We start from the raw sequence: 22,177 nt of genomic DNA on the forward strand, positions 1-22,177 counted from the left end.
GGAGACGGAGAGAGACAGAATGGGGTAAACTATCTCATATAGAAGAGGCAAGGGAAAATGGTTACAATGGAGCAGAAGAATAGAAAGGCAAAAGGGAATGAGTCAACCTTATTCTCACTGAATTTGGCTCGAGGAGGGAATGAAATACACACTAAATAGGGTATCTCACCCTACAGAAGAGTAGGGGGGAAGGGGATGAGAGGGGGGGGTGATGAAAGGGAGGGCAGGCTCAGGGGGAGGGAAGTTGGAAGCACCAACTTTTGAAAAGGGATGGGATCAAATTAGAGAACAGAAGAAGTGGGTGGTGGGATAGGAGGGAGGGAAATATAGTAAGTCTTTTACAATATGTCTACTATGTTAATGTTTTGCATTAGCTACACATGTACAACCTATACTGAAGTGCTTATCTTCTCAGTAAGGGTGGGTGACTAGGAAGGAAGGGAATGAATCTGGAATTCAAAATTTTAAAATCAAATGTTTAAAATATATATTCTATTATTAATACTATTTTACATGTAATTGGGAAATAAGTTATACAGGCACTGGGGCATAGAGATCCACCATGCCCTACTGGAAAAGTCGAAGGGGCATGGGAGAAGATATGGGAGAGAGCAGATTGGAGGAGGGGATATTCTGTGGGACTGCTATTTTGGGGTGGTAGGTAGGGGAAAAACTGGGAGAAAATTTGTAACTCATGATCTGGAGGAAATGAAAATCTGGTGGAAATGAATGATATAAAACAGAAATTAATAAAGCATTTGAAAAATGAAAAAAATATATTTTTGCGTATGAAATTTGTACAGAGGTATATTTTCTCTTTCTTTGATCTCATTGATGTGTAGAGCTAGTAGTGGTATGTGCAAGGGTACGTACAGTTTAGCAGTTTGGGGCATGTTGCAGTTCCAAATTGCTTTCCAGAATAGCTAGATCAATTCAAAATTTCACCAGCAGTGCACCAGGACATCTGTTTTTGCACAGTCCTTCCATTTGTCACTTTTCTCTTTTGTTGATCTGAAGGGTTTGAGGTAGAACCTCAGAGTTGCTCATTTTGCATGCCTCTAATAATAGTGATTTAAAGAATTATTTTATCTAGTTTTTTGGTAGCTTAGATTTCTTTGCAAAATTCCTTTGATCATTTATCTGTTGGGGAATAATATTAATTAGCATTTAAGTTTTGCAAAGCACTTTAGAAATAATATTTCATTGGATCCTCACAATTGCATTGGGTGGTAGGTGATATTATCCCTATTTTATAGATGAGGAAGTTGAAATAGGCAGAGGTTAAGATAAGACTTGCCCAGGGTCACTCAGTTACTAGGTGTATTAAGCTAGATTTTAACTGGAGTCTTCCTGACTCCAGGTCCAGGACTCTATGTACTACACCACCAAACTGCTTCTAATGGTCATAATGACTCTTAGTCTTACACATTTTAATAATTTCTTTGTATATCTTAGTTATAAGATCTTTATCAAAGGAATTAGCTGTAAAGATTTCCCCCATTTGTTTCTTTCCCTTCTGATTTAAATACATTAGATTTGTCTGTGCAAAAACTTTAAAATTTTATAAAATCATAACTGTTCATTTTATATCACATAATGCTCTCCATTACTTGTTTAGTCATGAACAATCCCATCCATAGATCTGAAAAGTAATTTCTTCTTTGCTACTCTAATTTGTTTATGATATCTTTTACATCATTTGGAATTTATCTTGGTACATGGTGTGAAGTGTTGATCTAACTCTGATTTCTGCCAGACTGCTGTCCAGTTTTCCTAGCTGTTTTTGTCAAATAGTGAGTCCTTCCCTCAGTAACTGAAATCTTTGGATTTATTAAATGCTAGGATATTAGGTTCACTTATTTCTGTATGTTTTGTACCTAATCTGTTCCACTGATTCATCTCTCTATTTTTCTATCTAGTACCAAAGGCCTTTAATCAGTCAATCAACATTTATTAAGCACCTACTACATGCCACGCACTGTGCTAAACACTAGGGATACAAAAAAAAAGGCAAAAGACCTTCCTTGACTTCAAGAAACTCATAATCTAATGAGGAGACAATATACAAATAAATATATAGAGAGAGCAATTTATATACAAAAAATATAGGAAATAATTTGAAGAGGGAAAGCACTATAATTAAGAGGGATAAGTTAAGGTTGCCTGTAGAACATTGGATTTTAGCTGGGACTTAATAGAAGCCAAGTTGGTCAGTAGTCAGAATGGAAAGGGATAGCTTTCCAGGTATGGGGGACAGCCAGTAAAAATGTTTGGAGCCAAGAGATAGATTGCTTTGTTGGTTGAACAAACAGGAAGTCAGTGTCAATGGAATGAAGAAAATGTGCCAAGAATTAAGATATAAGAAAACCAGAAAGGTGGGGGAGGGGGTGAAGGGGAGGCACAGCTAAATTATGAAGAGCTTTGGATGCCTTAACAGGGCATTTTGTATTTTCTCCTGGAGGCAATAGAATGCCCTTGGAATTTATTGAGTGGGGGTGGGTGACTTTATTGGACCTGTGTTTTTAGAAAAATCACTTTAGTGGTGGAATAAAGAATGGATTGGAGTGGGATGGGGAGAGATTTGAGGCAGGCAGACCCACCAACTGGCTATTGCAATAATTGAGGCATGAGGTGATGAGGGCCAGCACTAGAATGGTGGCAGTATCAGAGGAGAGAAGGAAGTATACTGCTTTGTAGTACAGTTTGAGATCTGGTTTTGATGAACTTCCTTCCTTCCCACTCTTTTTCCACTATTACCTTTGAGATTCTTAACATTTTGTTCCTCCAGATGAAGCTGATTGCTATTTTTTCTAGCTCTATAAAATATTCCTTTGGTAGTTTGATTGGTATAGAATTGTAAAAATGAATCAATGTAGATAGTCTTATTTTTATTATATTAATTTGACCTACTCACGAGCAATTGTTTTTTTCCAATTATTTAGGTGTGCCTTTATTTCTGCCAAAAAAAGTTTTGTAGTCAGAGTGGAAAGGGATAGCATTCCAGACATGGGGGACAGCCCCCCATTTCGGCTTGGAGGTGCTTGGGCTAAAACCATGGGCTCACGTGGGGCTGGGCTCTGCTCCCAGCATGCTGCAATGGACCCTTCCTGTCTACCTGCCAGGCTGCCTTCAGCAGGAGATTTGTTTCTCTCTGTCACTTTGTGGGTTCTGTAGCTCTAAAGTTTGTTTAGAGTCATTTTTTATAGGTATTTTAGGTGGTTATGGGGGGAACACACAAATTTTCTTGCTTTTACCCTACCATCTTGGCTCCGCTTAATTAATTTATTTTTAAATAAATTAAATTTATTTAATTCTCTCCATTTAATGCAAGGGAAGTTAGTAATTTATTTATTTTTTAAAAATCATTAAACCTTTCTCTTATTTATTGACAAGGAATATAAAATGTGTGTGTGTATATGTGTGTGTGTGTATTTATATACATATATATTTATATATTTTAAAATAAAAGGCAATTTAAATAATTCTGGTAATTCTGGAGCCTGGAATATTCAGTTGACCTTGCCTTCCTCTGCATTTAGTCTCTTTCCCAAGAGATGAACAAGTTTTACATCAGAAAGTCTCCTTTTTTTGCTCTTTCAGAAGGTCACTGTTTTTCCTTTAAGTGCCAAGATCTGGCCTCAATATGGAGGATGACAGTAATCTCGAGTTTCACCAGAAGTTTCTCTCCATTGATGAAAAACTGGAGCTTAAAGATATGGAATCCCTTAAGTTTCTCTGTAGTGACTTGATCTCACCTAAAAACCTTGAGAATATACAGTCAGCTCACCAACTCTTTCAGAAGTTCATGGATCAAGATTTGTTGAATGAGAAAGATTGTTTCCTAGTGGCAGAGCTCCTTTTCCTAATTAAGCAACATAATCTACTACAAATCATTGGGTACACAAAGGAGAAAGTACAGCAAGAAATTTCTACCAGAATGAGAATCTCCTCATACAGGTAAGGTTGTATGATTTGGGCTAATTTGAAGGGAATTTATTCTTACATTTCCACTCACCTTGGGTTTTTAGCTCTTATCCTTTCCATAGTACCCATAGAAAACTTATTCACAAGAGGTGGCTAGGTGGTGCAGTGAATAGAGCACTGGCCCTGGAGTCAGGAGGACCTGAGTTCAAATTTGGCCTCAGACACTTAACACAAAAAACTAGCCATGTGACCTTGGGCAAGTCACTTAACCCCAACTCCCCCCCACAAAAAAAAAAGAAAAGAAAACATTCACAGAACTGTTAACTAGGACAAGATAATAAGAACTTTGCCCCAGGGTACTGAAATTGGAGGTCAAGACATTAAAAATAATGATTTTAAAGTTTGTGCAAAAGCCTATGACTGATTGATTGAATAAAGATATTTAGATTCTGTTCAGACATAAGTCAAACCTCTTATTGATTGGTTTTTTTAATCAATAAAGGGATGAGGACATAGCATCTTGTCACTTTAAGTAAGGTGGCAGGTAATTGATTGATTGACTTAATGGACTCTATGCTTAAAACATGTGTCCCTAACCTTTCTTCACTGTGAGTGGATTTTATTTGCTACACTGATGACTGATGTTTCTATATCTTTTGAATTTAGGGGAATAATAATTACATAAAGCATAGTAAAAAGGGTGAAAAAAGTCTTATTACCAGGGGAGGAAGGGAACCCTGTCTGCTTTGACACACTCTTATACATTCTTTGCCAGCTAAAGCAAAAGGAGAATGGGGAAGATGAAAGGCAGGCCTGCCTTAGAACATCCCTCAGCAAACGCCATTTTAAATGGCACCATAATGTAGATACCAGGGAAAGTGATGTTACTCAGCCCTTCATATTTGCCTGAACCATCAAACTGGAGGATTTTAATTATGACAAAAGACTAAACACATACCCAGGCATTGTTGTGTGCTTAAGTTATGTACTGACTCTCTGGATTTAAAGAACCTGAGTAATCTATTTTGAAAGTCAATTAAGCAAACATTTATTATACCCATTGTGTACAGAGTACTGGGTGGGCCCAGGGGTGAGGGGAAAGGAGAAGGATACAAAATTCCGATAAGATTCTGTCTCTGCCTTCATGGAGCTTATGGTCTCCCTGGTAGTACTCCCTGGTTCTCGCTGCAGAGAACTTGAGAGAATGATCCTGTACTGAAAACTGTATATAAGAATCTTTGGAGAAGACTCAGGCATCTCCTATGTGCTAAGACAGTCCAGGATCATTTGAACCTCTTTAATCTAGATTATGCCTTTTCTCAGTCTCATTTCAGTTGAACCCATTAGCAGGGGCATGAAGGAAATGAAGGGAGATACAAATTGGGCTCCTCTCTGTTATATCTCTGTGCAGTTAGGTGGTGGTGTGGTTAGAGCACTGGGGTTGGAGTCAGGAAGACTCATTCTCTTGAATTCAAATCTGGCCTCAGACACTTACTAACTGTGTGACCCTGGGCAAGTCACTTAACCCAGTTTGCCTCAGTTTCCTCATCTGTATAATAGACTGGGGAAGGAAATGGCAAACCACTCCAGAATCTCTGCCAAGAAAATCCTAAATCAGATCATAAAGAGTTGGACATGACCAAAAAATGACTGAACAAAAATGGTTATATCTGCAGAGTATTCATTACTAATGGCATTGAATTCATGTCACAGAGTCATGCTTTACAGCCTATCTGAGGAAGTCACTGAAGAAGATTTTAAGTCTATCAAATTTGTCTTACATAAGGAAATACCAAAGACATTAACGGTGAGTGGAGAAATTAACCATTTTTCTAGCTCTTTACCATTTCTGTTTCTACTTCTGTAGGCTGTCTATTCATGGGACTCCACTGTGCCTTCTCACCTGCTTTCTTCCTCTCTTTCCCTCTTAAAAAAAAAAAAAACTTTCTCTGCAAACAGAAATATATTGTATAAGCCAGCCTAAAAAAATAAAACCAGCCCAGAGGTTTTGGCTCTTCTTGTTTTTTATCTGCTGCCTATGTATAGTGTCAGAGTTGCACAACCTCCCTGATTGTGCTAATACTTGCTATGGTTTCCACTACTTCAACCTTCTTCCTTCCTTATACCATCCTCTCCCATTCTCCTTTTCCTGTTTGCCTCATGGTCTACCTGGGAAGCTTGACTAAAATATTCTTAGTGTGGTTTTGAGCCACTTCACCATTCTTTGCCCCACATGCTTGTGACCAGAATAGCCAAGATAAAGACAGACTATGATGTAAGTTCATATACTAATGTTGATTCTATTTCAGTCCTTTTTAAGTCTTGTTAGGTATCTGGAGAAAAAAGAAGTTTTAAGTGAGAATAATCTGAAGAAGCTGGAGGAAGTATTCACTTCTTTGAAAAGAAATAATTTGGTAAAAAAGATCCACCAATACATTCAGGAGAAAAGTAAGTCAGGTACGTTTGAGTTTGTACCAGAATATGGGTTTATTCTAAGAAATGAATAATATTAGTGACAGTGGACATCCTCATATCATTCCTAATCTTACTGGGAAGGCATCTAGCTTATCCCTATTACAAATAATGCTCGCTGATGATTTTAGTTAAATTATTTTTATCAATTTATAGAAAAATCCATTTGTACCAATACTTTCAAATATTTTAATAGAAATGATTGTTGAACTTTATTAGAAGTTTTTTCTGCATCTATTGATATGATTGTATGATTTTTAAAAACTTTTATTATTGATGTAATTAGTTATGTTAATGGTTTCCCTTATGTTAAGCCACTCCTGCATTCCTGATATAAATCTCACTTGATCATAATGTATAATCTGTGTGATATATGGCTGGAATCTATTAATTAGTATTTTATTTAGGATTTTTTCATCCATATTCATTAATGAAATTGGTCCATAATTTCCTTTCTCTGTTTTTACTCTTCCTAGTTTAGTTCTCAATATGTCTCATAAAAGAAGCTTAGTAGAATCCCTTCTTTACCTATTATTCTCACCTGCTTTTTACTTATTTAATGTTGGAATTAGTTGATCTTTAAATATGTGATAGAATTCACCTGTAAATTCATATAGTCCTGGTGCTTTTCTGTTAGGAAGCTCATTTATGGCCTGTTTAGTTTCTTTTTCTAAAATATGTCTATTTAGATATTCTATTTCCTCTTCTGCTAATCTAGGCAATTTTTATTTTTGTAAGTATTCTTCCTAACACTTAAAATTGTTAAATTTATTGGCATATAATTGGATAAAATAACTCCTTATACTTGCTTTAATTTCATCTTCATTACTGATATATATATATATGTATATATATATATATATATATATATATATATATATATCTTTTTCATTTTCGATAGTAGGGATTTGGTTTTCTTCTCTTTTAAAAAAAATCAAGTTAACCAATTGTTTATATGTATTAATTATCTTTTTCTGTAAAACCAACTCCTAATTTTATTTATAAATAAAAAAGTGAATAAAAATAAGATGGAGGGGGGCAGCTAGGTGGCACAGTAAAGAGAGCACTGGCCCCGGAGTCAGTCGGACCTGAATTCAAATCTGGCCTCAGACACTTAAACACAAAAACTAGCTGTGTGACCTAGGAAAATCACTTAACCCCAATTGCCCTCCAAAAAAAAGGCAAAAAAAAAAATAAGATGGAGGGAAATTCACAAATGGTAATTATAACTTTGAATGTGAATGGGATAAACTCACCCATAAAATAGAAATGAATAGCAGAATGGATTAAAAATCAGAGTCCAACAATATGTTGTTTATAAGAAATATTTAAGAATGATTCACACAGAGTTAAAATGGAGAGCTGGAGTAGAATTTATAATGCTTCAGCTGATGCAAAAAAGGCAAGGGTAGCAATTATGATCTCAGACAAATTATGGCTAAAATGGATTTAATTAAAAGAGGTAAACAGGGTAACTATATTTTGATTCAAAAGTACCTTAGACAATGAAGTAATATCAATGCTGAACCTATATGCACCAAATACTATAGCATCTAAATTTTTGAAAGAAATGTTAAATGAATTGCAGATGGAGATAGATAGTAGTATTATAATAGTAGGGGACTTTAATCTTCTGTTCTCAGAACTAGACAAATCTAACCAAAAAATAAATAGGAAAGTTAAAGAAGTGAACAGACTTTTAGAAAAATTAGATATGATAGACATATGGTTGAATATAAATAGAAAGGAATACACCTTTTTATCAGTAGTCCATGGTACCTTTACAAAGACTGACCATATTTTAGTACATAAAAATTTTAAAATTAAAAGCAAAAATATTAAAAGTATTTTTCAGATCATAATGCAATAAAATTATATGTAATGAGGGATCAAAGAAGCATAGATTAAAAACTAATTGCAGATTAAACAACCTAATCTTAAAGAATGAGTGAGTTAAAGAACAAATAGTAGAAACAATCAATAATTTCATTAAAGAGAATGACAGTAATGAGACAACATATCAAAACCTATGGGATACAACAAAAGCTCTGATTAGAGGAAAATTTATATCCCTAAATGGTAACATCAATAAAATAGAGAAAGAGGAGACTAATGAATTGGCTGTGCAATTTAAAAAGCTAGAAAAAGAATAAATTTAAAATCCCCAATTAAACACTAAATTGGAAATCCTAAAAATTAAAGGTGAAATTATTAAAATTGGGAGTAAAAAAACCATTGAATTAATAAGTAAAACTAGGAGTTGGTTTTGTTAAGAGGGTCACAGAACTTAAGATGAATTTTAGAGTAGAGAAAACTGAAGTGCCAGAGGATATGTGAGTAGGGAGTGGCAGTACTGTGTCTGGTACATACTAGCTATTTAATAAATGCCAGTTGATTATTGATTGAACTTAGTGGGCCCCCCACAATTCCAAATTCAGTCTCCAGTTGTGTTGATTTCTACCTATACGGACCCAGACTCACTTCCTCCCAGACTATCTTTTCTATTGGGAAGTTCCATCTTGTACAACTGTACAACGCTATTTCCTGCTATTGTGGCATAATTAGATAACTCTTGGCAAAAAATAAAAATATGCCTTTGGTACTTGCCACAAAATTGTTTTCCTCTGAGTTCTTTTCTCCAAATGTTCCCAAAACAGAGAAAGAAGGAGGGAGTGGGAAGAATCATCAGAAATTTGACATCTGAAAGCTTTTACCTTCCACCCAAAATATTTTAATCTTTTAGTAAATCAGATTAGGGTGGTGTCAAACTCTAAAGTTAAAAGTCAAATAAATTGCAAGTCCCATCTAAAAAACTTTGTTAACACCCTTTGAAATAAGCTGGGAGGAGAGGCAGTGTTTAAAACACACTCAACATCTATATCCAAGGTGGATCTATACTTGGACCTGGATTTAAAACCCTTCCTCAAACATGCACACTCTTTGTGACCCTGGGCAAATCATGTCATCTACTTGGACTTCAGTTTCTCCATCTGCAAATTGAGGGGGTTGTACTTCATGACCTCTAGGGTCCTCTCCTGTTTAAAATCTCTGATCCTGTGAATGTAATGCTTAATTGGTATGTAACATATATCCTAAGGTGCTTATTTCATCTACCATTTGGACTGAAAAGTTGGGCTCCCAGAATGCGACTATTAAGTCTCCTTAAGGGAAGTATCTTTTCTAGTGCTATAGTTCATGAAACCTCATTACCCTGTTTTCCCCACCACAGTACTGACTCCATTATCAGTCAGCCAGCTGGATAAGCTAAATGAATTCACATCTTCTCCATCATTATTCTTTGAAGTTTGCTTTTTTCAGAGAGGAGAAAGGGAAGAATTGAGGAAGTCAGTAGTGGTGGTATATGCAACATCCTGAGGTCATGCATTCACAGAACTATGATTTTCATTCATTTTCTCATTCATTCATTAAACTACCATTTATGCCATACACTTCTATTTTGTGTAAGGCATTGTGTTGTGAGAGACACAAAGATAATTCTGCTAGAAATATGTGGCAGCACAATAGTGAATTTTACTAAAGGACTGTATGGACGAGAGGGAAAAAAAACCACATGAGATACAGCTGGTTAAAGCCACAAACTAGACAGCTAGAATTTAGCAGCATTTCTGAATAACTCTTTTGTGTTACTCTCATTTGATGCAAATAAGCATTTTATTTCTTTTCTGTATTCTTCTTGAGAGGAGTCTGAGTGCCTGTTGGAGCAGCATATACCAGAACAAGCCTTGTCAAAGGCACAAGGTCCTTTAACCGAGCTAAGTTTAGTTCTGAACTGGGGAGGATTTCTTTTAAAAATTTTCTTTTTAAGTTGTGGCCTCTTGACTACTTCCCTTCACCCCCTTATTCCTTACCCTTGTCTTGACTCTTCTAAAAAATTTTTTTTTCACTTTTAGAAAACATTTTGTTTTAATTGGACTAAAATTCACCTTTTCACCCTCCTGCCCCAACTCTTTCCACTAACTTCCACATAAGCAAAACAAAACCCGTTACATACATGTATTGTCAATCAAAATAACTGTATATTGATCATGTTAAAAAAATGTATCATTCTGAGTCCCTTACCTCTCTATCAGAAGCTGAGTAGTGTGCTTCATCCTCAGTTCTCTGAAATCCCTAATAAGATTTCAGCACAGTAGTATTCCATCACATTGAGATGTCATAACTTACTCATTGATTCCAGTGTATGGGCTTAGAATATATTTGGGGCACCTAGATGCCTCCAAACCAGGTAGTAGGCAAGAAAGCTGCTAGACTACATCTATCCCAGTCACTGTGCCCCAGAATGGACCTGGTGGAGCCCCAGTTTGGGTGCTGGACCTCTTTTTGGTGTGCAGCCTTTCCCTGGGCCTGTGTGTTCCTGAGCCAACCCGATCCTACTGATCCCCAGTGTCCCAAGACCTCTCTGGCTCCCTGTGCTGACCTAAACAGAACAAAGCACTCCCTGTGAGGTTTTCTGGATTTTCCCATCAGGATTTAGGCTGGTACATTTTCTAGAAGTGTTTGGAGGAATTTTGTGGAGGGGAGCTTGCTGTTCTATTTCCTATAATTCTGCCATCTTGGCTTCTGCCTCCCCCCTTTACCCTTCCACCTTTCATCTTTCCCTTCCGCTTCTTCTGCCCCCTCCACCCATCTCTTTCCTCATTAATCCATCCTTTTTGACTGATAAAGAGTAAATACAGACTCTGAAAGAGCTGGTTTCCCTTTAAAACAGAAAGACAAGATTATGTTTTGAATTCTAGTGTCCCATATCTATTTGAATGCTCTGACTTGTCATAATAGTCAAACCCATTACGAGGGCTGAGTCATCAGGGTTTTGTTTCAGGGTGCTGACAATACCTCTGCTCTTTCAAAATATATAGAGATAATTGAGTTTAGTACCTATTTATTATTAGTCAAATAATTACTTAGAATCATTTAATAGGAAGCTATCAAACGTATTTTATGCTGCTCTTCCTGTGGGCAAAAATGTCTGAAAATGACTGCGGTAGTGGTATTTATTTCTAATGTTGGTTGTGATAAAAGGGGTATGCTTGGCAGCATCAGGGTGGAGAGTGGCTTCTATATTGTAAAGACCCCTGAGTTTATTGTTGTAAAGAGCCTGAAGTTGCCTGTGTAGAAAAAATTATTCTTAATTATAAAATTATATGCATGAAGCATAGCATGCCCTAAGTAATTCTTATTAAATGATTATAATAATAATAGTAATAATAGCTAGTAAGGCAAACAGGTGGCTCAGTGAATAGAGTATCAGGTCTAGAGTTAGGAAGACTCATCTTCCTGAGTTCAAATTCGGCCTCAGATTTGTACTAGCTGTGTGACCTTGGGTATGTAACTTAATCCTGTTTGCCTCAATTTTTTCATCTGTAAAATGAGCTGGAGAAGGAAATGACAAACCATTCCAGTATCTCTGACAAGAGAACCCCAAATGGGGTCATGAAGAGTTGGATACGACTGAAATAATTCAACAAAGTATTTATATAGTGCTTTAAGGTTTTCAAAGGGTTTAATAAATAACATCCCATTTTATCCTCACAACAACTGTTGTTGAGAGGGAGGTGCTATTATTATCCCCATTTTAAGTTAAGGAAATTGAGGCAAACAGAAGTAAAATGACTCCACGGATCACACAGCTAGGAGGAATCTGAAGTTGAATTTGAACTCGGCTCTTCCTGACCCCGGGGCCCAGTGCTCTGTGCACTATGGTGCCACCTACCTGCCTCACCAGACAGTAAACCCCAAAAGCCAATAGAGTGAAGCATTTCATGTAGAATGTACTTTTAGTGCCATTCAGGAAAAAGTAATTAAAGACTCAAAATTGTGTACTCTTTGCTTTCTAGAGGAGAAAAACTTAAGTGCTGCATCGGGGACTGGAGAAAACACAGAGGTTTGAATACTTTCTTAAATATTTTTCTAATTAGGTAATTAATGATTTTGAGGCCTCAATCGTGATTTTTGCACATATTCTCTTACGTTTTCAACTCATGAATTGATTCTAACCTTCACACACCTCTTTTGAAATGAATGAAGAAAAGATGCGGATTGTCCTTGACAGCCCTGAACCTTCAGTAGGATGTGGGCTGTCTTTCTAGGCAAGTCACCAAGTGTTGATTAAATGCCTACTATTTGCTAGGCACGGTGCTAAATGTAGGGGTATACAAATAAAGGCAAAAAACAGTCCCTGCTTCAAGGAACTTGTGATGAGGGATCTAGGTGTTAAATTGGCAATAATTTCAGAGGGAAGGTATTAGCGTTAAGGGGGTTTGGGAGCTTCTTGTGAAAGGCGGGATTTTATCTGAGACTTGGAAAAAAAGACCAAGGAAGTCAAGAGATAGAGATGAGGGAGAGCATTTCAGGCATGGGGAGCAGTCAGTGAAAATAACCAGCGTTCGGAGATGGGGTGAGGAGTGACCAGGACCGTGTTGTTAGATTTTGAGAGTACATGGAGGGGAATAAAGTGTTTAGTCTTTTTTTTCCCAGTCATATCTGACTGTTCATGACCCCATTTTGGGATTTTCCTGGCAAAGATACTGGAGTGGTTTGCCATTTCCTTCTCCAGTTTATTTTACAGATGAGGAAACTGAGGCAAACAGGATTAAGTAACTTGCCCAGAATCGTACAACTAGTAAGTGTCTGAGGCTGGATTTGAACTCAGGAAGATGAGCCTTCCTGACTCCAGGTCCAAAGCTCTTTCCGCTGTGCTGCCTAGTTGCCTAGTGTGGGAAGACTGGAGAGTTAGGAAGAGCTTTAAAAGCCTAACAAGAATTGTGTTTTCCAGGAGGGGAAGGAGTGGCTACGACATCCACATTTTTTTTTTTTAACCTAAGTCCCCTTGTTTATTTCTTATACTATCCAAAATGAATCTACAATTCAACAAGCACATAAGAGTAGGTATAGACCAAACTGTGCTCTCCATCTTAAAAGAGTAGGAACCCCTTACTTCAGCAAATAGAGTGAAATAAATCGCTCCCTAGATAAGGGCACTCAGCAATCCTTGCCTTTGAACCTGTATTTATTTTATCTTCATACTGAAGCCCTTTAACTTCTGGGTGAAACCTGCTCTGTCTTGAGCTCTTTCTGACATCATTGGCATGACTGAATGTCTGTTGCTTTATTACCTGGATGCCCCTGAACTACAGTCCCTCTTGGCTATGTTAAGGCAGTTAGGTGGCACAGTGGATAGAATGTTGGGCCTGGAGTCAGGAAGACCCGAGTTCAAATTCAGCCTCTGGCACTTATTAGTCATGTGATTTTGGGCAAGTCAAGTTAACCTGTTTGCCTCAGTTTCCTCATCTATAAAATGGGGGTGATAACAATAACACCTACCTCCCAGGGTTGTTATAAGGATCAAATGAGATAGTAATTGTAATGTTAGCATATAGTAGATGTTATATAAATGTTAGTGATTATTCTATCATTTGTTTACCTGATCTCGAACTCATGGCCACGTCTGAATGATGAGCCCATAATTCTTTTTCTTAGAAAATCAGTAGATGCATATGTCTTGGTCTGTAACTCTGTATTACAGACATATTCTCCCCTCTGCTCCTGGCACTGTTGTCTGAGTTATGCCCATTCTCTCTCATGCCTCCCTTCAGCCCTGCCCAGGAGCAAGGACAGGTGTTGGATCAATCTAAGGTTCCTTCCCCACACCATGGACAATCTGTTGGCTGTTGCAGAGGCCTAGGGACAACATGCCCAGAACAAGAGACTGCAGTGATTGAGGGCAAATGTGACTCTCTTAAGATTGGCTTCCAACCAAAGGAAAGAAAGCAGTGCCTCAGGGAGAGGCTGGGAGCACTTCCCTAGCCCCTTAGAATCTCAGTCAATGCTCCTGAAAAATTCCTGGCCTGGAATTTAAGTGACTTTAGGTCATTTAGGGGTGACCTTTAGGTCTCAGACCCTTACTAGCTGTGTGATCCTGGGCAAGTCACTTAACCCTGTTTGCCTTAGTTTCCTCATCTATAAAGTGGACTGGAAAAGGAAGTGACAAAACCACTCCAGTATCTTTGGTAAGAAAATCCCCAAATGTTTAGAAAATTTATTTTTTTACATGCAACTGGGAAGTAAGATATACTGGCACTGGGGTATAGAAATCCATCTTGCCCTACTAGAAAGTTAAAAAGGGATTGGGGGAGGATGTAAGAGAAAACAGATTGGGGGAAGGGGTATTCAGTAGGCTTGCTATTTTGGGGTGGGAGGTAGGGGAAAGACGGGGAGAAAAAACTAACTCAAAATTTTGTGGAAATGAATGTTGAAAACTAAAAATAAATTAATTTTTAAAAAATCCAAAAATGGGGCCACAAACAGTCAGACATGACTGGAAAAAAAAGAATATACTTTATTCCCATCTGTGTACTCTCAGAATCTAGCAACAATGGCTTAAAATGTTTTTAGGAGGTTAAAAATGACTTGGGTTGACCTTACAAGTAGCCCCACAGAAGCCCTGTGATTTTACAGGTAGTGGTCTTCTTATTGATATTCCATCTTATATTTATATACCTGTAGCAGCAAGCACCCCGGTGTCCCCAGGGTGGCTGCCCATACAGGTTCTTAGATCTGCTTTGTTAAAGGAAAGCAACTCAAAATGGGTTAACAAGCTTACTTTAATCAGTCAAACACATATCGTTTACCTAGTTCAGGGGGAAAAGGTCAGCACCCCGAACTTCAGAGTATACAGACAGAATTATCAAGACAGAGAAACAGATCAAGTAGACAGATTTCCAAACTGTCCAACCATTACATCCATACCAAATCAACATCTGGGTTTCAAAGCCGGGGGACCCTGGACAACGGCTTCCCAGAGTTTCATCTGTTCAAATCACAGAACATTTCTCAAAGTGAGCCCCAAAACAAAGCTACACATCTGGGCTTATATAGCCTTCTCCTGGCTCAGAGAATGTAACAACCTTATTGACTCACTGGCCAATCAAGAAGTAGCTACTGAAAAACAAGCCTCCCACCCCAGGCTCCAGGTGCACTTTAGCCTAGGGGCAGGGAAGATCTTACAAATTTACATTCCCATTGCAATACCTCATATAGCTATATTATAGCAATAAAATATATAATATAGTATATCATTCTATAGTATAGTATGTCATATTATATATGCTATATTATACTTTTGCTGTAGTGATCTCTATACATGCCCACTTTAATTCAATCCATTTGTGCATTCTGAATTTTATAGATCTAGGGGAGTGAGTCACTTCCTTGGAGAAGCAGCAGTTAATATATGTTGCAACAGCACATGTTTCTAATCACAGAGAAATGTGGTCAAGTAATGGGAGTTCCCAGATCCCAGTCTCTTCGAGAGGAGAAGGGGATTTCTGAGCTATAGCACTAACTGATGGTTTGTTTCTCCGGTAAACCCAAGCTTGAAGGTTTGGGTGTTTGCTTTTCTAGTAAAAAATGGGGTAATTCTACCTTCCCATAGAGAGGAGAGGCTCCCAGAGCCCTATTTTCTAAAATCCTTGGCCTCTGTTCCTCCAGTAGAATCCCCTCTTGTAACAAAGAAAGGTCAGTTAACCAAAATGGGTCAACACATTGGTTATGTGTGTTGTTGTTCAGTCATTTTTCAGTCATGTCCAACTCTTTGTGACCTCATTTGGAGTTTTTTTGGCATACTTACTGGAGTAGTTTGCCATTTCCTTCTCCAGTTCACTTTACTGATGAGGAAACTGAGGCAAACAAGGATATGTGACTTGGCCAGGGTCACATAGCTAGTGTCTGAGGACATGTTTGGACTCAGAGTCCAGACCTGACACTCTATCCATTGTGCTACCTAGCAGCCCTATATGGACATATTCTTCATTCCACCTCTATAGTCTTCTACTTAGCTATTGAGAGGAAGGAGGCATGCCAATTATGGTGTTGATCTGAGTTCCTATGTCTTTCAATGCTTTCTCTTACATTGTGGTTTTTATGTGTATTGTTCTCCTAGTTCTGTTTACTTCACTCTGAATCAGTTCATATGAGAGTTCCAAATTTGCCTGAATTCTTCATTTCATTGTTTCTTACAGCACGATAATATTCCATTATACTTGTATACCATAAATTGTTTAACTCTTCTCCAGGCAGAGAGCACTCATTTTATTTTAATCTTTTGCTACCCCCCCCCCAAAATGTTGTTACAAATATTTTGATGTACATGGGACCTTTCCCTTTTTGAGGAAAAGATAGGACCCTTTCTGTCTCTCCATTGTAGGGCTGGATGAGGACATAAGGTCAAGCTCTGAGTCATCATGATTCTTTAGGAGTCAGACTTCCTAGCCTCTTCCTAGCTCAGACCACCATTACATTTATAAAGAATTCCTCCAGCTATCTGAACTATTTATACGCTCTGATTTTTAACTGAGGATTACAGTTCTTCAGGTTTTTTTTTTAATGCATGTAATGACCTAGTCCTGGAGTGGGGGGGGAAGGGCCAGCAAGGGACCCCTGTACTTTGACCAAGAGAGGTAGTGCTTATAGATGAAATAGCAGAACTTTTTAAGTACAGAAGAGGGAAAGAAGTGCCCTGTACAATTTGAAATTGCCAAGAGAAAGTAGAAGTGACATTTAGTAAAACCGAATTCTTAACAATCAGGATTCTAGGTCTCAAGGCGGTGGTTCTTAATCTTCTTTGTGCCATGGACCCTTTTAACAGTCTGGACCCCTTCTCAGAATAAATTTTTCAGTGACTAGAAAAAAATGCATAGAATTACAAAGGAAACCATTTACTTTGAAATACGGTGTTCAAAATGTTTAAAAACCAACAAATTAAGTTCACAGAACCCTGGTTAAATCCTTGTCCTGAGGTACTTTAGAATCACACATATATGACCTGGTAATTATTTCCATTAGGATAGACTTAAAAGAGCTGTCTTAATTTCTGGCCATCCTCATTAGGTCTTGGAAACCTAAGAGCCATGCATTTGGTCAGAGGCTTGGGCTAAGGAGGGAAACTATAAAAATTGCAATGGGAAGGTTGGCTAGGTGGTGCAGTGGATAGTCAGGAGGACCTGAGTTCAAATTCGGTCTCAGACACTTAACACTTACTAGCCATGTGAACTTGGGCAAGTCACTTAACCCCAATTGCCCTGCCTTCCCCCCTCCAAAAAACAAAACAAAATAAAATTGCAATGGGGAACTGCTGCCCTCCTCTCTTGCCCCAGTTTCCCCTTCTCCACAAAGGTGCCTGAACCATAGGGGTAGGTGTTTAGGAACTACAATGTGGTACTTTTAATGGGAGCATGGATTTCTGTAATGCTTTGTTTTGTTTCTTTTCCCAAGGAAGAGTATATGATGGGTCGTAGACACAGAGGTCACTGCATCATTTTCAACAACTCTAAATTTCTGACCACGACCTTCAGGGAAGGAAGCAATAAAGATGTAGGTAAGGAATTTGGGTGGTGTTGATCAAATGGAAGCCAATGGATTTTGAAAAGGGTATTGTTTGTTTGTTTAATTTCAATAATTTCATTCAACATCATACAGGTTTGCTATATGCCAGGCACTATGAAAAACAAGGGATATAGAATTTTTAAAAATCAAAACCATCCTTGTTCTCAAGGAGATTACCTTCTAAGTTCTACATTTTCTTACTGTATTTTGTAATAATGACTGGGAAAATACATTACTTTAAAGTGTGTACCTACATCACCTTGTTTAGGCATCACAACACCTTTTATGAGACAAGAACTCTCATCTCTGTTTTACAGAGCTGGAAATTGAGGTTTGGTAAATTGAAGGTGGCTTCCTCATGATTATGACTCATTAAGTATCTGAGGCAAGACTGGAACCTAGTTCTTCTTACTCCATGTCTGACACTTCTTCAGCACTATACCATGAAGCCTCCCAAAGATTTTCAGTTAAATGTGACCTTGAGAAAATCACTGAATCTTCTGGGCTTCTTTTTCTTTATTTGTAAATAGACTACATGGCTTAAAAAGTCCTTTATAGCTCTAATCTATGAAATGTTAGTATGGCAGTATAAAGTAAAGGGTTGTGTAGTAGATAGACTCTGGACCTGGAGTCAGGAAGACCTGAGTTCAAATCCAGCCTCAGACACTAACTAGCTGTGTGACTCTGGGTAAGTCATTTAACCTCTGTTTGCCTCAACTTCTAAAATGTGGCTAATAATTACAGCATCTGCCTCACAGGGTTGATAATGAGGATTGGACAAGATAATATTTGTAAAGTACTTAACACAGGGCTTGGGACAAAGTAGCCACTATATAAATTATTATTAGCATTAGCATCTTCCTGACTCTAAGCCCAGTGTTCTACCCATCACCTGGGTGGGAGTAGGGATTCTATAGGTACATACAAAAGTGAAAATTCCATGCTTTGGGGGGATTCATTCTGGAATTTTGTTAAAAATCTTTTAACAGCTGAACTGACGAGTGTTTTTGAGTGGCTTGGATTCACAGTGACAGTTCATGAAAACACAACCAAAGAAAAAATGGAAGAGATTCTGACCCTGTGTAGAACCAACCCAGAGCACCAAGATAGCGACTGCTTTGTGTGCTTTGTCCTCACCCATGGAGAGTCTGGTTCTGTGTTCTGCTCAGATGAAAAGATCGTAACCATTCTTGACCTCACATCCCACTTCATGGCCGACCAATGCCCGGGCCTGAAAAACAAACCCAAGCTCTTTTTCTTCCAAGCCTGTCAAGGCAAGGATATCCAAGAAGGCGTGCCTCTTGAAGCCGATGCTAGGAATGCCAGCGTCTCACCTCCTGCCCCCAGGAAGGTCCCTCAGAGGTGCCTTCCAAAGGAGGCAGATTTCCTCCTTGGGATGGCCACCGTGGATGGCTGTTGTGCCATTCGAAATAGACTAACAGGTTCCTGGTATATTCAAGCCCTCTGCCATCAACTGAAACGCTTGGTACCAAGGTACTCTCTCTGGTTTGCCTGATGATCTTGGTCATTGTTCTGGGTTGAGAATAATGGGTAACCCCTAGATATGATAGATAATGAATAAACATTCATTAGATCAATAATCAAATTAGTATTGCCATTGCTACTGGAAAGGGTATGACAAATCTTGGGGTTCTAGGTGAAGCTGTAGCTCTAGAGGTAGGTAGGAGGTTAGAGTGCTGGACCTGAGTTCAGATCCTGCCTGAGGCACTTATTACCTATGGTGAACCTGGACAAGTCACTCAATCTCCTCCTGCCTCAGTTTATTATCTGTAAAATGGGGATAATAATAGCATCTAATTTTGTAAGGCTGTTGTAAGGATAACATGAAATAATATTTATCAAGTTCTTTGCAAACCTTAAAGGGCTATATAAATATGTTATTATTATTGTTATTACTCATAATTCCTGTGACCAACTAGCCAAAGGGTTCTTCTCAGGGGTTTTGTGGATGGGGAAAAAATTATATCTTTATTTTCCCTAACCTCTAATTGAAATCTAGCTTTTCCTTCAGTTGTGAATGTAGGCAACAAAATCTTATTGTGAGAGGGAGTTCATAGGTTTTACCACATTGTCGAAGGGATAAGTGGTGCAAAAAAGGTCAAGCCCTCCTGGCCTACCCCAAAGAGCTCTTTTGCTGGCCACTATGGCTTGATATGTGTTGTTTCCATGTTACAGAATGGAAGATCTTGTGGCAGTGACTATTTTATGTTATCTTTGTAGTCCTGGCACCAGAACAGTACATCGCAATATAGTAGGCAACTAATTAATGCTTATCGTTTGAATGATTGATAGAAGGTTTATAGAGCATACAGCTTTCACCTAGAATGATACATGATTCATGTCTGTGACCAGGAATAGAATAATAAGCAACCTTTGTTAAACAAGTATCACTGACTGTCAAAAGCTAAATTTGAATTATGGGTATAGATAGAGATCCCGGTGGCACTGCAAAGAACTCTGCATGAAATGGAGTTGAGAGACCAGGATTCTGTTCCTGTCGAGTTATGTGGTCTTGATCAAGTCACAACTTCTAGGTGTATCACTTTCCAGATCTATAAAATGGGCATAATCCTATCCACAGTCTCATACTCTAAGAATATGATTTCTTTCAGACTACTCTACTGAAACTCTGCTTTCAGAGGTTACCAGTGGGCTTCCATTAGCCAGATCCAATAATTTTTTCACCCCTTAGACCTTCTTTCTTGATTTCTCCGTAATATATGCCACTGTTGACTTAATAATCATTCCTGCCTTGGATTCCCTAACAGACTCTGCATGCTCCTGGTTCTCCTACATATCTGACTCATATATTTCTTATGGGTCCTCTTTCTGCTGCCTTCTCCCCTTCAATATAGGTACCCCCAAGGCTCTCACCTTGGCTCTATCCATTCTCTTCCTTGGTTAACTCATCCTTTTGCAAGGTTTTAATTCTCTGTCTCTATTTAGATGATTCTCTCATCTATATATGGAATCCTGATGATGTATTCTTGCTTGAGTATATGTATATGTGTGTGTGTATATGTACATATATATGTATATGTATGTATGTATATATATATATATGCAAAACCACACTTGAGCCTTATGATAACTCTGTGATTTGGACATTATGGGCATCTCCATTTTATAGACAGAACTGAGCCTCATTTAAGTGACTTGCTCAGACTCGCATCAAGATTGGAACCTGGGTCTCACCTGACTCAAGGTCCATCACTCTTTCCATTACAATACAATGCTTTTCCTTTGGAAAACCTCATATGTGCTCTCTGCCTTCTCACTAACACTTTCCCTCTCTTTCTTTCTGGCTGCAGACAAGAAGACATCTTAACCATCCTGACAGTAGTCAACGATGTCGTGAGCCAACAGGCTGATTCAGAGGGAAAAATAAAACAGATGCCCCAACCTGCTTTTACCCTGCGGAAAAAAGTTATATTCCCAGTGCCACTTGACGCTCCTCCACCATCAGAAGAGAATGTTTTTTTCCCTTTGGAATGATACAGTCTCAAAAAAGGAAGTAACTCAAGAGTTCATCTAGAGAAGTCCAACCAATAAGGAATCTTCTTTGCAATATGACGACAGATGTTCACCGACCCTCTCCTTGAAGTGATTATCAGAGCCTTGTTAATTTGTGATGCATCTTATTCTTTTTTTTTTTTTTTGGATAATTCTAATTGGTAGGAAGTTCTGTCTTGTAGTGAGCTAAATTAATGCCCCCACCCAGTGGCATTAATTCATTTCTCTGGAGTGGCATGACATATCTAATCCCTCTTCCATAAGGGTATGAGAACTTTTCAAATACTTGAAGATGACAGTCTTCTCTTTTCCAATTCTACTGAGAGAGAAATCTGACATTTAGTTGCTGTTGTACTTTCTCTCTTGGTGGAAAAATAACCTCTTGTTATTACTGAAATCCTCTGAATGGCTAGGGATGCATCATTGCTTGAGATAGGAATAGTTCTGTGATGTTTGAGTCATAGTATTATAAATATGATAGAACACTAGCCTTGGAGTTAACTGAGACCTAGATTACAGCACAGCCTTTGACACTTATTCGCTATATGGCCACAGGTTAGCCAATTAAACCTTGCAAACCTCAGTCGTTACATCTGTAAAATGATGATAATATCACCTGCTTTACTGAAAGAACCAAATTAGACAGAGAGGGACCTGACACATACTGTCATTAGCATAAAGAACTCCCAGGTAAGGACACTGATGTGGACCAGTACCTTCTCTGTAACTTTTTGGAGCTGGTTCAGGAAGTGACTTGCTCAGGGAAATGATTAGAAAGGTGCTAAAGAGTATATAGTTTGGTATGTGTCAGGGAAAGGAATTTAACCCCAACCTTTCTAACTCTGAA

General features: G+C 38.2%; 1 protein-coding gene across 1 annotated transcript in view; it reads left to right on the forward strand.

Annotated features, from left to right (window-relative positions):
- The window catches only part of CASP10 (caspase 10), a 39,582-nt gene extending 17,405 nt beyond the window's left edge, over window positions 1-22,177 (forward strand). Inside the window, exons 2-8 of the mRNA XM_069068770.1 lie at window positions 3,601-3,957; window positions 5,638-5,731; window positions 6,234-6,381; window positions 12,252-12,298; window positions 17,686-17,788; window positions 18,786-19,290; window positions 21,129-22,177. Of these exons, the coding sequence (XP_068924871.1) occupies window positions 3,644-3,957; window positions 5,638-5,731; window positions 6,234-6,381; window positions 12,252-12,298; window positions 17,686-17,788; window positions 18,786-19,290; window positions 21,129-21,312 (1,395 nt within the window). The 5' untranslated portion in view covers window positions 3,601-3,643 and the 3' untranslated portion in view covers window positions 21,313-22,177. The remainder of the gene's footprint in view (window positions 1-3,600; window positions 3,958-5,637; window positions 5,732-6,233; window positions 6,382-12,251; window positions 12,299-17,685; window positions 17,789-18,785; window positions 19,291-21,128) is intronic.

The sequence above is a fragment of the Petaurus breviceps genome, unplaced genomic scaffold, assembly GCF_028583685.1.
Source record: "Petaurus breviceps papuanus isolate PSGF00001 unplaced genomic scaffold, PetGlider_PUasm1.0 90769, whole genome shotgun sequence".
Classification (NCBI taxonomy): Eukaryota; Metazoa; Chordata; class Mammalia; order Diprotodontia; family Petauridae; genus Petaurus; species Petaurus breviceps.